The sequence below is a fragment of the Ranitomeya imitator genome, chromosome 5 (assembly GCF_032444005.1).
Source record: "Ranitomeya imitator isolate aRanImi1 chromosome 5, aRanImi1.pri, whole genome shotgun sequence".
NCBI classification, from domain to species: Eukaryota; Metazoa; Chordata; class Amphibia; order Anura; family Dendrobatidae; genus Ranitomeya; species Ranitomeya imitator.
Window position 1 is genome coordinate 360,180,290 of NC_091286.1, and position 14,777 is coordinate 360,195,066.

General features: G+C 41.7%; 1 protein-coding gene across 1 annotated transcript in view; it reads right to left on the reverse strand.

The window, feature by feature from the left end:
• Positions 1-14,777, reverse strand: part of LOC138637692 (CD109 antigen-like) — a 157,300-nt gene that overhangs the window by 63,993 nt on the left and 78,530 nt on the right. Inside the window, exons 16-20 of the mRNA XM_069726554.1 lie at positions 14,560-14,697; positions 14,302-14,328; positions 12,752-12,797; positions 6,905-6,998; positions 6,594-6,711 (exon numbers count right to left, since the gene is read on the reverse strand). Of these exons, the coding sequence (XP_069582655.1) occupies positions 6,594-6,711; positions 6,905-6,998; positions 12,752-12,797; positions 14,302-14,328; positions 14,560-14,697 (423 nt within the window). The remainder of the gene's footprint in view (positions 1-6,593; positions 6,712-6,904; positions 6,999-12,751; positions 12,798-14,301; positions 14,329-14,559; positions 14,698-14,777) is intronic.

The window sequence follows — 14,777 nt, forward strand, 5'->3', positions numbered from 1 at the left end:
CACTCTCCGGTGAATGAGAATGACATCATACGCCAGCGACGTGCGCGCTGACGTCAGCTGCTAGCCTCCAATTGGCTGGTGGCTTTTAATTATTGCCGTGCAGACCCACATGGCAATAGAGTTTAACTGAATCTGAGTCCCTCTGCCATCCGGGCCCTAAAGCAGTCGCGTGGCCTGCCGCCATTGGTGGTACGCCACTGCTCGTCTGTTTATCGGTGGATATGTGGACCTTGCCACTGATCGCGTTATGCAGTGCACACCTTTTATTTGTCTTCAACAAGTGTGTGCAGGACAGGGATGGCATACTGGAAAAGTACTGGCAGCTGGGAAGAATATACTAAGGGACAGCCAACGCCATCAGTTTTTTGAAGCTATCCATCTCCTCCAGTCAGAATGGCCAATAATTTGAAAATGCTGTCATTCATGGGTGGGTATGGTGTATCTCCTTTTTCTCTCAAGGGTTTGGGGGATGCAAAGCTGAACACTTCCATGGGACGGTGTGGAGGTTATCGGTGACACTGGTGGTGCTGTTACATCCGCTCTTTGTGAGGAGGCAGGTGGCCCTGTTGATTGTGAATGGGAGGAAGACACCAAGACCGCAGCATAAGAGGGAGCAAGAAGGTGGGCCCAGATCTGTCATGTTTTTTAAGGTGTGTACTTCACTGCACCTCATGCTTGGTATTCAGATGTCTCATCATGCTGGTGGTGCTCAGGTTTAGAAGACTTATACCTTGCTTCAGGCTCTGATAGCACAGCATGCAAACCACCCATCACTTGTCATCGACACATTACCTGAAGAAATGCCATGTCAGGGAGGTTTTTGAGCCGGTTTTGGTGGGCAGTAGTAGACAACATATGGGCTAGGGGGATTTCAGCTGTGCCTTTACAAGCTGCTCCCTGTGCACGTCACTAGTATGGCCTTCGCTTCGTGTGGGGTCTAGGACCTCATCATTACCCATATAATCTTCCATCCACTCCTCTTCCCTGCCCTCCTTGCCGGTCTACAAACTGCAGTTGGCAACTGTGTTTCGGCATCCTCTGAGATGTGCTGCAGTGGCCCACTGATCATGTGCACTAACCCTCCCATGTTCAGTAGGTACGGAAAGTATTCAGACCCCTTTAAATTTTTCAGCAGCATGATGTGGCAGCATCATGCTACGGGGGTGTTTTTCAGCTGCAGTGACAGGACGACTGGTTGCCATTGAAGGAAACATGAATGCAGCCAAGTAAAGAGATATCCTGGATGAAAACCTCTTCCAGAGTGCTCTGGACCTCAGAATTGGCCGAAGGTTCACCTTCCAACAAGACAATGACCCTAAGCACACAGCTGAAATAACAAACAAATGGCTTCAGAACAATTCTGTGACCATTCATGATTGGCCCAGCCAGAGCCCTGACCTAAACCCAATTGAGCATATCTGGAGAGACCTGAAAATGGCTGTCCACCAACGTTCACCATCCAACCTGACGGAACTGGAGAGGATCTGCAAGGAAGAATGGCAGAGGATCCCCAAATCCAGGTGTGAAAAACTTGTTGCATCATTCCCAAGAAGACTCATGGCTGTACTAGCTCAAAAGGGTGCTTCTACTCCATACTGAGCAAAGGGTCTGAATACTTATGACCATGTAATATTTCAGTTTTTCTTTTTTAATAAATTTGCAAAAATTTCTATGTTTCTGGGGGGGTTAGCCAAGATGGGGCGCAGAGTGTATATTAATGAGAAAAAATGAACTTTTTAGAATTTACCAAATAGCTGCAATGAAACAAAGAGTGAAACATTTAAAGGGGTCTGAATACTTTCCGTACCCACTGTATCGCTTCTGTAATGGATCTACGAAAAATAATTCACAAAGTGATCAAAAAGTCCTATATACAGTGGGGCAAAAAAGTATTTAGTCAGTCAGCAATAGTGCAAGTTCCACCACTTAAAAAGATGAGAGGCGTCTGTAATTTACATCATAGGTAGACCTCAACTATGGGAGACAAACTGAGAAAAAAAAATCCAGAAAATCACATTGTCTGTTTTTTTAACATTTTATTTGCATATTATGGTGGAAAATAAGTATTTGGTCAGAAACAAACAATCAAGATTTCTGGCTCTCACAGACCTGTAACTTCTTCTTTAAGAGTCTCCTCTTTCCTCCACTCATTACCTGTAGTAATGGCACCTGTTTATACTTGTTATCAGTATAAAAAGACACCTGTGCACACCCTCAAACAGTCTGACTCCAAACTCCACTATGGTGAAGACCAAAGAGCTGTCAAAGGACACCAGAAACAAAATTGTAGCCCTGCACCAGGCTGGGAAGACTGAATCTGCAATAGCCAACCAGCTTGGAGTGAAGAAATCAACAGTGGGAGCAATAATTAGAAAATGGAAGACATACAAGACCACTGATAATCTCCCTCGATCTGGGGCTCCACGCAAAATCCCACCCCGTGGGGTCAGAATGATCACAAGAACGGTGAGCAAAAATCCCAGAACCACGCGGGGGGAATTAGTGAATGAACTGCAGAGAGCTGGGACCAATGTAACAAGGCCTACCATAAGTAACACACTACGCCACCATGGACTCAGATCCTGCAGTGCCAGACGTGTCCCACTGCTTAAGCCAGTACATGTCCGGGCCCGTCTGAAGTTTGCTAGAGAGCATTTGGATGATCCAGAGGAGTTTTGGGAGAATGTCCTATGGTCTGATGAAACCAAACTGGAACTGTTTGGTAGAAACACAACTTGTCGTGTTTGGTGGATGCAACTCAGTATTCTTTTTCCTCCAAACACCATACCTACTGTAAAGCATGGTGGTGGAAACATCATGCTTTGGGGCTGTTTCTCTGCAAAGGGGCCAAGACGACTGATCCGGGTACATGAAAGAATGAATGGGGCCATGTATCGTGAGATTTTGAGTGCAAACCTCCTTCCATCAGCAAGGGCATTGAAGATGAAACGTGGCTGGGTCTTTCAACATGACAATGATCCAAAGCACACCGCCAGGGCAACGAAGGAGTGGCTTCGTAAGAAGCATTTCAAGGTCCTGGAGTGGCCTAGCCAGTCTCCAGATCTCAACCCTATAGAAAACCTTTGGAGGGAGTTGAAAGTCCGTGTTGCCAAGCGAAAAGCCAAAAACATCACTGCTCTAGAGGAGATCTGCATGGAGGAATGGGCCAACATACCAGCAACAGTGTGTGGCAACCCTGTGAAGACTTACAGAAAACGTTTGACCTCTGTCATTGCCAACAAAGGATATATTACAAAGTATTGAGATGAAATTTTGTTTCTGACCAAATACTTATTTTCCACCATAATATGCAAATAAAATGTTAAAAAAACAGACAATGTGATTTTCTGGATTTTTTTTTCTCAGTTTGTCTCCCATAGTTGAGGTCTACCTATGATGTAAATTACAGACGCCTCTCATCTTTTTAAGTGGTGGAACTTGCACTATTGCTGACTGACTAAATACTTTTTTGCCCCACTGTATCTAAAAATTGTTAAAAACTAAAACTTATCACTTAAAAAAAACAAGCCTTTATACAACTTCATCTAATAAAACAAGTTATGGGTATTAGAATATAGAGACCAAAAAATATTTTTGGGGACAAAAGTGTCAAAACAAAGCAAAGATTACACTGAATGGTTTAGAAAAAAAACACATTCAGAATGGTATTTTTTGTTCATTTTGCCTCCCAAAAAGTGCAATAAAAAGTGGTATATGTGAAATCTATCACTCCAAAAAAGCGTTTAAAATTTTTTCTGGGTTAATATTATTCACCCATGTTCCATGGTCTGGGGTATATTACTGTGATATCTATCACTCGAAAAAATTGTTCAAAAGTTTTGCTGAGTCAAATTCCTCATCTATGCATTATTCCCTGGTCTGAGCTACATTTATATGATATCTAACACTACAAAAAAACATAAAAAAAATTGTTCTAAAAAAATTTTTTGTGAGTTAAATTGCTCACTGCTATCGTATTCTGTGGTCTGGCATACATTACTATATAACACTCGAAAAGAATGAGACCAAATGAGAATCATGAGGTCAAAGGAACTGGCCAAGGAGCTCAGAGACAGAATTGTGGCAAGGCACAGATCTGACCAAGTTAACAAAAGAATTTCTGCAGTACTCAACGTTCCTAAGAGCACAGTGGTCTCCATAATCCTTAAATGGAAGAAGTTTGGGACCACAAGAAGTCTTCCTAGACCTGGCAGTCCAGCCAAACTGAGCAATCGTGGGAGAAGAGCCTTGGTGGAGAGGTAAAGAAGAACCCCAAGATCACTGTCGCTGAGCTCCAGAGATGCAGTAGGGAGATGGGAGAAAGTTCCACAAAGTTAACTGTCACTGCAGTCTTCCTCTAGTCAGGCCTTTATGGCAGAGTGGCCTGATGGAAGCCTCTCCTCAGTGCAAGACACATAAAAGCCTGCATAGAGTTTGCTAAAACACAAATGAAGAACTTCCAGACTATGAGAAATAAGATTCTCTGGTCTGATGAGAGGAAGATAGACCTTTTGGTGATAATTCTATGTGGTATGTGTGGAGAAAACCAGGCACTGCTCATCACCTGCCCAATACAATCCCAACAGTGAAACATGGTGTTGGCAGCATCATGCTATGGGGATGTTTTTCAGATGCAGGGACAGGATGACTGGTTGTCATTAAAGGAAACATGAATGCGGCCAAGTACAAAGATATCCTTGATGAAAATCTCTTCCAGATTGTCTGGACCTCAGACTTGGCCAAAGCTTCACCTTCCAACAAGACAATGGCCATAAACAAACAGCTAAAATAACAAAGGAGTGGCTTCAAAACAACTCTGGGACCATTCTTGACTGGCCCAGCCAGAGCCCTGACCTATCATCATACTATATAGGGGACTGTGAGGTGGACCTAATAAGAATATACTCACCCTCGGACGCGCCCTGCTTCTTTCCGGCAGCCTTCCTTCCTAAGAATCAGCGCTTGAAGGACCTTCGGTGACGTCGCGGTTTGTGATTGGTCGCGTGAGCGGTCACATGGGCCGTCGTGCGACCAATCACAAGCCGCGACGTCACCGAAGGTCTTTCAAGTGCTGATTCTAAGGAAGGAAGACTGCCGGTTAGTACCAGGGCGCGTCAGAGGGTGAGTATAGCAATATTTTTTATTTTAATTCTTTCTTTTACACTTAAATATGGATTCCGATACTGATTTCCGATATTGCAAACATATCGGAACTCGGTATCGGAATTCTGAAACCAGATTCAGAAGATCGCTGACCTCATGGCCGACCCCACACAGGGGTCGGGTCGGGTTTCATGAATTTGAGGAAGGTCATGGAAAAAATGTAAGTCAAGGTTGTGTGTTACATTTTACAGGGATGAATTAGGTTGAAGAAGAGGTCATGGCATGGCATGATGACAATCCGTGAGAACATCACTAGTGAGAACCTGTACAACACACACATATATGGTCTAGTGGACCACAATTCGTATAGGGAAAGGGTCCTGGACTGGGGATAGGATTGCCCTCTCCATGTTGGGGATTTGCCCTCCCCCCTTCCTTGTTAAACCATAGGTCTCCAGTTTGTCTTAGTATGTTTAGCATGAGTAGGGTTAATATAGGTTGTACCTTCAAAGTATTTTTTGTACTGGTATTTGTTACTTACAGAGACTGCTTCTTGGTTTTGCCTCTGCATCAGCTACTCTCCACTCCTCAGCTACTCTCCACTCCCAGTCCCCTCCCCCCATCTCTTTTTTGTATGTTAATGTGCCCAGCAGCAATAAAAACCCCTTTCCATGTTTTTTCTCCCTCTTCTCCAATATCCGCTGATTAGGAGCTTCCTTCCCGTTTCTTACATGGTTATTTATACGTTATTACAAAAATAATGATTTTGATACTGTTTCTAATGTTTTGTATCAATTCACAGCTTACAGTACAATTACATGGTTTTGAGCTTTATACGAAATGAAGATGGACTTGCCCACCGGGAGTCCGTTGGTGCATACCGTTTCAACTTGATGATGGTTAAAGAAAAAATATATGGTTTGGTTAATTTCATGTTAATAAAGCTGTGGCCAATTCCATCCATAAAAGAAGTTATTATGGTGTCAGTGTGTTTTTCTATAGGAGGAGTTTATGTTTATGGGGTTTATATTTCTATATCTACAGTCTGTAGAGCACTGGTGCAGAACTGATATTCCCATTAAATGGTCAATGTATGGTGGTGATATCAGTCCAAGTACAGTGGTTTTGGAGAAAGGTTCTCCAGGCTTGAAGTTAAAGTCTTCAGTCCAGTATTATTATTATTACAATTCAATCTTATATAGTGATATTACTGGTATTATTAGAAATATAAGTCTTGTAGTAAATCTTTATTTCCCCTAGGTAGTGTTATATTAATAATAGATATCCCCATCTGGGGCTCAGGGGCGGAGATGGCATGGACCTGTGTGTTTTCAAATGCCAGGACTGAATTTCAGTCCCAGTATCTCCCTGCCATCACCACATATTAGATTGGTTTCAAGATTTGATTAAGTGAGCACATAGTACAGGGTACATGATCATTAAAAGCACAATGCCATTTTGTTATAAAGTAACTTAAAGAAGAAACTCACCTCCACAGGTATATCTGTTACTCCAAGTCCAAGCCCCTCAGAAATAACAAATGCAGAAGCCACCCAAGTGGCGTTTTTGTTAGGGACCGTTAGCTGAAGTTGAGTTGTTAACGATGAACTGTGAAAAATGGGTACTTAATTTACAATCCTATAAAACTGACATAATAATTCACCATTAATAGTTATCCAATAATTAATGTGCTCCAGGAATAATTGTTATTTTGAATTGTTTTACCATTAAGTAAATGGTTATTAGCATTAGAATCTGTAATGCAAGTAATGCATGTGCAAGTAGTGCATATTTAACATACCTGATATTGGTGTCTAACCAGATCCACGTTTCTTGTAAAACGGGTATATTGTTTTTTGGAAGAGCTATTTCCTCTTTGTTTCTGACAGTGTATCCTAAAGAAATGATAATTGTAATTTCCATTGGATGGCAAAAAGTACAAAGTAAAGCAGGACAGTGTGACAACCTCCTTGCCACATATGGAGGAGAATATGGAGAGTCATGTTTCATGCTCCCTAAGGGAGAACGCGCACACATACACATTTAGAGCTGTTTACAGAGTCTTGTTGTCAATGGCCCCTTCATATTTGTTCCTGACCAAATCTGCTCTTTGTGGCAAAATATCATATGAGGTATCGCAGACTGAAAATACGGGTTTGAATATGACTATGTGTCGTGACCTCAATAGAGAGCAAGCAGAACAAGATACAGTTGCTAATAAAAGTGTAAGTCAGTGTCCACATAACAATAGACACTGCCTATAAATGTTAGGCATAGTGAGAGAAGGGTGCGCCCTTGCTCATTTGGACAGTCCTGGATTCAGGCCATCTAATACATGGTTCAAGTTACTAAGAACAGAGCAAGAGAAAAATAGACAAAAGGGTCAGTAGTAATATTAACAAGTACAATATTTTATAGATCAAGAATATTAGTGTGCAATGGTAGGAAGAACAACCAGGAGAAAAATGCGGGAGCTAATCCAAGTGACAGGCAGATATTAACCCCTTCCCAGTCTTGGAAGTATCCATACGTCCAGGTCGCTAGGTGCTTACCAACCTTGGAAGTATGGATACATCATGGCAATTTTGCTACGTGAATGACCGTTGCTGTGTGTCAGCTGAATCTGACAGCTGACACCTGGCACTTAGTGAAGGAGAGGTGCTTTAACCCCCTAAATACTGTGATTGCTAGAGATCGAAGCATTTAGCAGGCATGCAGAGGGAGGGAGCCCCCTCTGCCCTTCAGTCGGCTCCCCTCCCGCGACATCGTCATTGGGGCCTGATTGTTGCCATGTTGACCAGATGTCATCATGATAACATCTGCATCACTAGACACTAGAAAGTTACTGCACTGCATGATCTAACTAACATGTGTCTGCAGGACTGACAGTTCTAATGCAATGCAATGCAATAGAACTGCAATCAGACTGCAGAAAGTGAAAGCCACATAGAGGGACTTAGTAAAAAAAGTAAAAGATAAAGTAAAAAAAAATGTTAAAATATCTTTTTTAAAAAATCAGTGTACTCAGAAGAAATTGAACAACAAATTTTCATATCAATTTTCTCCTGCTATCTTTGTGAAAATAAAAAAATATGAGGCTAAAAAACATTTTGTCATTTCCACAGATCAACGTAGAAAAATTCTGTGAAGCACCTGGGGGATCATGGTGCTCACCACACATCTAGATAAATTCCTTGAGGGGTTTAGTTTCCAGGGTCACTTGTGGGGCTTCTCCACTGTTTAGGCACATCAGGGGCTCTCCAAACTTGACATGAAACCAGCAGACCATTCCATCAAAGTTTGTGTTCTAAAACGTCACTCCTTCTTTTCTCTATCCTGTCGTGTGCCCAGACAGTAGTTTACCTCACACGTATCAGTGTACTCAGGAGAAATTGTTCAACAAATTGTACTCTTGTTACCCTCAGAAAATTTCCACATTTGGGGCTAAAAAACATTTTTGTGGGAAAAATTGGATGCTTGTAGTATTTTCTTGGCTCGATATTATAAACGTCTGTGAAGCATTTGGGGGTTGAAGGAGCTCACCACACACACATCTAAATACAGTCCTTAAACGGTCTAGTTTCCAAAATGGTATTACTTGTGGAGGGTTTTCATTGTTTAGGCGCTCTCCAAACACAACATGGCATCTGCTAATTATTCCAGCAAATTTTGAATTCAAAAAGTCAAATGACACTTTTTCTGCCTTCCACATTGCATTAACCCCTTTCTGACCTCGGACAGGATAGTACGTCCGAGGTCAGAAGCCCCGCTTTGATGCGGGCACCGGCGGTGAGCCCGCATCAAAGTCGGGACATGTCAGCTGTTTTGAATCGCGATCTGCCCGCGCCTATTAACTAGTTAAATGCCGCTGTCAAACGCAGACAGCGGCATTTAACTACCGCATCCGGCCGGGCGGCCGGAAATGACGGCATCGCCGACCCCCATCACATGATCGGAGGTCGGCGATGCTTCTCCATTGTAACCATAGAGGTCCTTGAGACCTCTATGGATACTGATCGCCGGTAGCTGTGAGCGCCACACTGTGGTCGGCGCTCACACCTGATTTTCTGCTACATAGCAGCGAACAGCAGATCGCTGCTATGTAGCAGAGGTGATCGTTGTGTGCCAGCTTCTAGCCTCCCATGCTATTGAAGCATGGCAAAAGTTAAAAAAAAGTTAAAAAAATCTGAAAAAAATAAAAAATATATAAAAGTTTAAATCACCCCCCTTTCGCCCCAATCAAAATAAATCAATAAAAAAAAATCAAATCTACACATATTTGGTATCGCTGAGTTCAGAATCGCCCGATCTATCAATTAAAAAAAAGCATTAACCTGATCGCTAAACAGCGTAGCGAAAAAAAAATTCGAAACGCCAGAATTACTTTTTTGGTCGCCGCGACTTTGCATTAAGATGCAATAACGGGCGATCGAAAGAACGTATCTGCACCGAAATGCTATCATTAAAAACATCATCTCGGCATGCAAAAAATAAACCCTCAACCGACCCCAGATCATGAAAAATGGAGACGCTACGAATATCGGAAAATGGCACAATTTTTTTTTTTTTTTAGCAAAGTTTGGAATTTTTTTTCACCACTTAGGTACAAAAAAACTAGTCATGTTTGGTGTCTATGAACTCGTAATGACCTGGAGAATCATAATGGCAGGTCAGTTTTAGCATTTAGTGATTCTAGCAAAAAAGCCAAACAAAAAACAAGTGTGGGATTGCACTTTTTTTGCAATTTCACCGCACTTGGAATTTTTTTCCCATTTTCTAGCACATGACATGCTAAAACCAATGATGTTGTTCAAAAGTACATCTCGTTCCACAAAAAATAAGCCCTTACATGGCCAAATTGACGGAAAAATAAAAAAGTTATGGCTTTGGGAAGGAGGGGAGTGAAAAACGAACACGGAAAAACGAAAAATCCCAAGGTCATGAAGGGGTTAATTCCTGTGAAGGAGCTGAAGGTGTAATATACTTCTTGCACGTAGTTTTGAGCAGCTTGACCCCTCAAAGTCACTTCAAATGTAATGTTGTTCCTAAAAATATAGTGTGCTGAAGGAAACTTCTGGGTTTCAAATCATTGAAGCTGACAGCCGCAGTGAAATGTTTCTTCCCTCCAGCACTTTGCCAGTCACACAACATACATGTATTACCTTAATATTTGCATCTTTTTCTCAAGTGTTTCTTAATGGTTCAAGTTATTAATGTAATTAAAGGGAAAATGACCACCCCCCACACTCTCTGAAATAATTTACATTTCTATGTAGCCCTTTAAAAAATAAGCCAGGTGATCGCTTTATAATCCAAAAGCCCTGCTCCATCAGTAGAAAGGCATGTATAGGAGCTGTGCCTGGATGTGCGTTGTGGTGTGACAATGCACTTACAACGTCTCACCCTCAGCTGTATTCCTGAAGTTGCAGCACCCTTCCCTGGCTGACAGGTTGTTTGCTCTGGTACATAGCCACTGACCTGTAAGGGGAGGTTGCTGCTAGGTAGGAAATTCAGTGTAAGGCCGGGATCACACATGCGAGAAACACGTCCGTTTCTCGCATGTGAAATCCAAGCTCTGGCGCCGGCACTTGGGAGCGGAGCGTGCGGCTCCATGTGTTGCTATGCGGCCGCACGCTCCGCTCCACAGTGCCGGCGCCAGAGCTTGGATTTCACATGCGAGACACGGACGTGTTTCTCGCATGTGTGATCCCGGCCTAAGGCTGAAAAACTAAAAGCTCATCGTCACGCCCTAATGCACTTCCAAACACAACTTGAAAATGTGATTTCTCACTACTGGAGCAATGCTTTCGGGTTATAAAGGAATTGACACGCTTACCTTTTAAAGGCTAACCAGTCATATTAATGGTTTGAGGTGGTAAAACTTTATGACATGTTCCTTTTAAAATAGATATCTCCACATACTATGTGTTCTTTTTGGGTAATACCTTCTATAGAATCCAAAAGCTAAACTGCACTGCAAGAAAAAGGCTTTGTAGCCTCTGGTGTTGTGGGGGTGTTTGGATGTTATAATAAGTTATGAATTGATTATCTTGCTTGAATCTTACCATGACATAAATTCTTAAAGGCATTGCCAAGACCAGGAAGACCAAACCATTATCCTCACATTGGCTAAAAAATGTCAACTAAGGATACAAAAACTCCAACTTTGTTCTGTCCAAATTACTTTGTGCACAAATAAATAAAATAACTTATATTGTAACTAGATAGCCAAAACTAAGTATAATGGTCTGAGCCTCTACGCTACTCTTCCTGGCAGTGGGACAAAAAGTGTTCATACAGCATACAATACATGGAGTCTGTGTTTTGTCAGCTTTTATTACTAATTCTACTGGACCAATTCAAATTCTTATCATTTTAGCAGAAAACTATTAAAAAAACAAAAAAAATTTTTTTTATATTAAATTGTACTAAGGGCAGGTGGTTTGAGAATAATTCTAGATGACACAAAATGTAAGGAACTTGTCAGGGAAATACCTGGAGACATAAGCAAGAGCAACCATATAATTCTCCACTAGAACCCCGTGAGTAGCAAGCAGAAGTTTGGTGGAAGACTTCCAGTATACAGACATACTGTAGATTTACATGTACAGAATGTGAATATTTAGGCTAGTCAAGCTTGTGCCAGTTAACCCTGCTGTTCTGTTCGGTCTGGGGAGACCTATTTTGAACTTTGGTATTTTTTGGGGTGTTCAAGATGCGGTTCTGAAACTTGTGGTTGATTGACTTAAATGAGGATGGGTCGGTCGGCCACGGGTTTCAGAGCCGCATCTTGAATATTTTAAAGAATATTGAAGTTCAAGGTCGGTCATTTTTGACCAACAGAACAGCAGGGTTAATATAATTATTACATTGAGGTGACAACTACAGGTAAGTGATATTTACAGAGTATTCTCATGTTATTAATTTGCTTTAGTTAATTATTTAGACTGGATGAAAATAAGCAAGCTTGAAATTAGTTTTCTTTTTCTATTTGCTCTTATTTTCTTGCTGTAAAAGGTTTTATCTGACATAGTTTACAGCTGGTTTCCAAGAAGATCAAGGACCAGACTCTCCCCAAACCATGGCGAGCGTGCAAAGTAGCTACATTCCAGGGGAGGAGTTAACTCCTAAAATTCCCTCCACCTCTTTCTAGCCCATTGGCTTCTTTACAGCAACTAGCTTCTCTCCTTCCTCTCAGCTCCTGATACGTTGCAGCTATCAGTCCTGTGTAAGCATCATTGCTGTTACTGTCATGAGCTGTGTGCTTATTCAAATGCCCACTCATCTCTATATGTAAATACAGTGACAGCAATGTAGCGTTCAGAACAAACCAATGATAGCTGAACAGAGGCGTAGCTAGGGTTTTGGTTCAGGGGGGCAAAGCTTCTGAGTCACCTGTCTTATCTATGGCGTTTTTTCTGTGATGTGTTGTGCATAAATATGTGATTCTTCAGAATTTGTATTACTCTATGCCTGATGAAGAGACCTGAGTAGTCTCGAAAGCTTGCAATTTGTTACCATCTTTTCAGTTAGCCATTAAAAGGTATCAACCACTGTGGACTCTCAATTCTAAATATGTGTATATCTACTGGTTAACACGGTACTAAGATATATATCTTTCCTGTATAAAAATTAATAACAAACTTACCATAAAAAATTTGTACTACAGCATCAGATAGACTTGTGAGGGAACTCTTGGAAATACAAAAATATAAACTTTACTTAAGTATTCAGGAAACAAATTGATGCCATCTACTATATAATTGTCTAAGGGTCACTTCTGTCTGTCTGCCTGTCCTTCTGTCTGTCACGGATATTCATTAGTCGCGGCCCCTGTCTGTCATGGAATCCAAGTCACTGATTGGTCTTGCCAGCTGCCTGTCATGGCTGCCGCGACCAATCAGCGACGGCCACAGTCCGATTAGTCCCACCCTACTCCCCTGCAGTCAGTGCCTGGCACCCGCTCCTTACTCCCCGCAGTCACTCCTCATACAGGGTTAATGCCAGCGGACCGCGTTATGCCGCAGGTAACTCACTCCGTTAACGCCGCTATTAACCCTGTGTGACCATGTTTTTACTATTGATGCTGCCTATGCAGCGTCAAAAGTAAAAAGATCTAATGTTAAAAATAATATAAAAAATAAAAAATCATTATATACTCACCTTCCGCCGCCTTTCCCGCTCCTCTCGACGCTCCGGTGACCGCTTCATGCAAGCGGCATGTTCCGGTGCTAAGGATGGTATGCGACAAGGACCTGCCATGATGTCACAGTCATGTGACCGGACGTCATCACAGGTCCTGCGCGCCAGCACGAGAAGGACCTGCCATGACGTCATGGTCATGTGACCAAACTACAAGGGGCCCTCGGAAGGTGAGTATATGTTTAATTTTTATTTTTTAACCTGTGACATACGTGGCTGGGCAATATACTACGTGGCTCTGTGCTGTATACTACATCACTGAGCAATATACTACGTAACTGGGCAATATACTACGTGGCTGGGCAATATACTACGTGGCTGGGCAATATACTACGTAACTGGGCAATATACTACGTGGCTGGGCAAAATACTATGTCAATGGGCAATATACTACGTAACTGGGCAATATACTACGTGGCTGGGCAAAATGCTATACTATGTGGCTGGGCAATATACTACATGGCTGGGCAATATACTACATCAATGGTTAATATACTACGTCAATGGGTAATATACTACGTCACTGGGCAATATACTACGTATCTGGGCAATATACTACGTGGCTGGGCAATATAGTACGTCAATGGGCAATGTACTACATAACTGGGCAATATACTACATGGCTGGGCAATATACTATGCTACGTCACTGGGCAATTTACTACGTAACTGGGCAATATACTACGTGGCTGGGCAATATACTACGTGGCTAGGCAATATACTACATAACTGGGCAATATACTGTGTAACTGGGCAGTATACTACGTGGCTGCGCAATATACTACGTCAATGGGCAATATACTACGTAACTGGGCAATATACTATGTAACTGGGCAATATACTACGTGACTGGGCAATATACTATGTGGCTGGGCAATATACTACGTGGACATGCATATTCTAGAATACCTGATGCGTTAGAATCGGGCCACCATCTAGTTACTTATAAATCAAAAGCAAATTATACAATAAAATATATTTTTATATATGAACCCACCTGATAATCTAAATTTAGTTCACCTATCTATAAAAGAAAGCAAAGAAAAATGTTATAAGTATATATTGTTTCTTTTTGTAAATAACAATGACTGGTGGGATTAGGTTTACATTTTTTACAGTAAAAATTGACAAATGACTGCATCATAGAAAAAGTCTGGAAAAAAAATCTCTGGGCTCGCATACACACTTTGGTAGAATTTTAAATGAGTTGCCCGGCTTTGAGGTACAAGTCTGCAGTCTCTCTATGAATACTCACGCTGGTAATATTTATGTTATTTCTGTCTTCTAGGGAAAAAACTTGCAAACCCACCAAAGACCGGGTCTCTTTCACACTGATAGATAAGGTCACATTTTCTAATGGGTTTGCTCTGCTTTTACTCCATGATAAGGTCACCTAAAAAAACAATAAAATATATCATTCTGACAAAACGGGACATAAAATAATAATAAAGCAATGTGATGGAAATAAATACT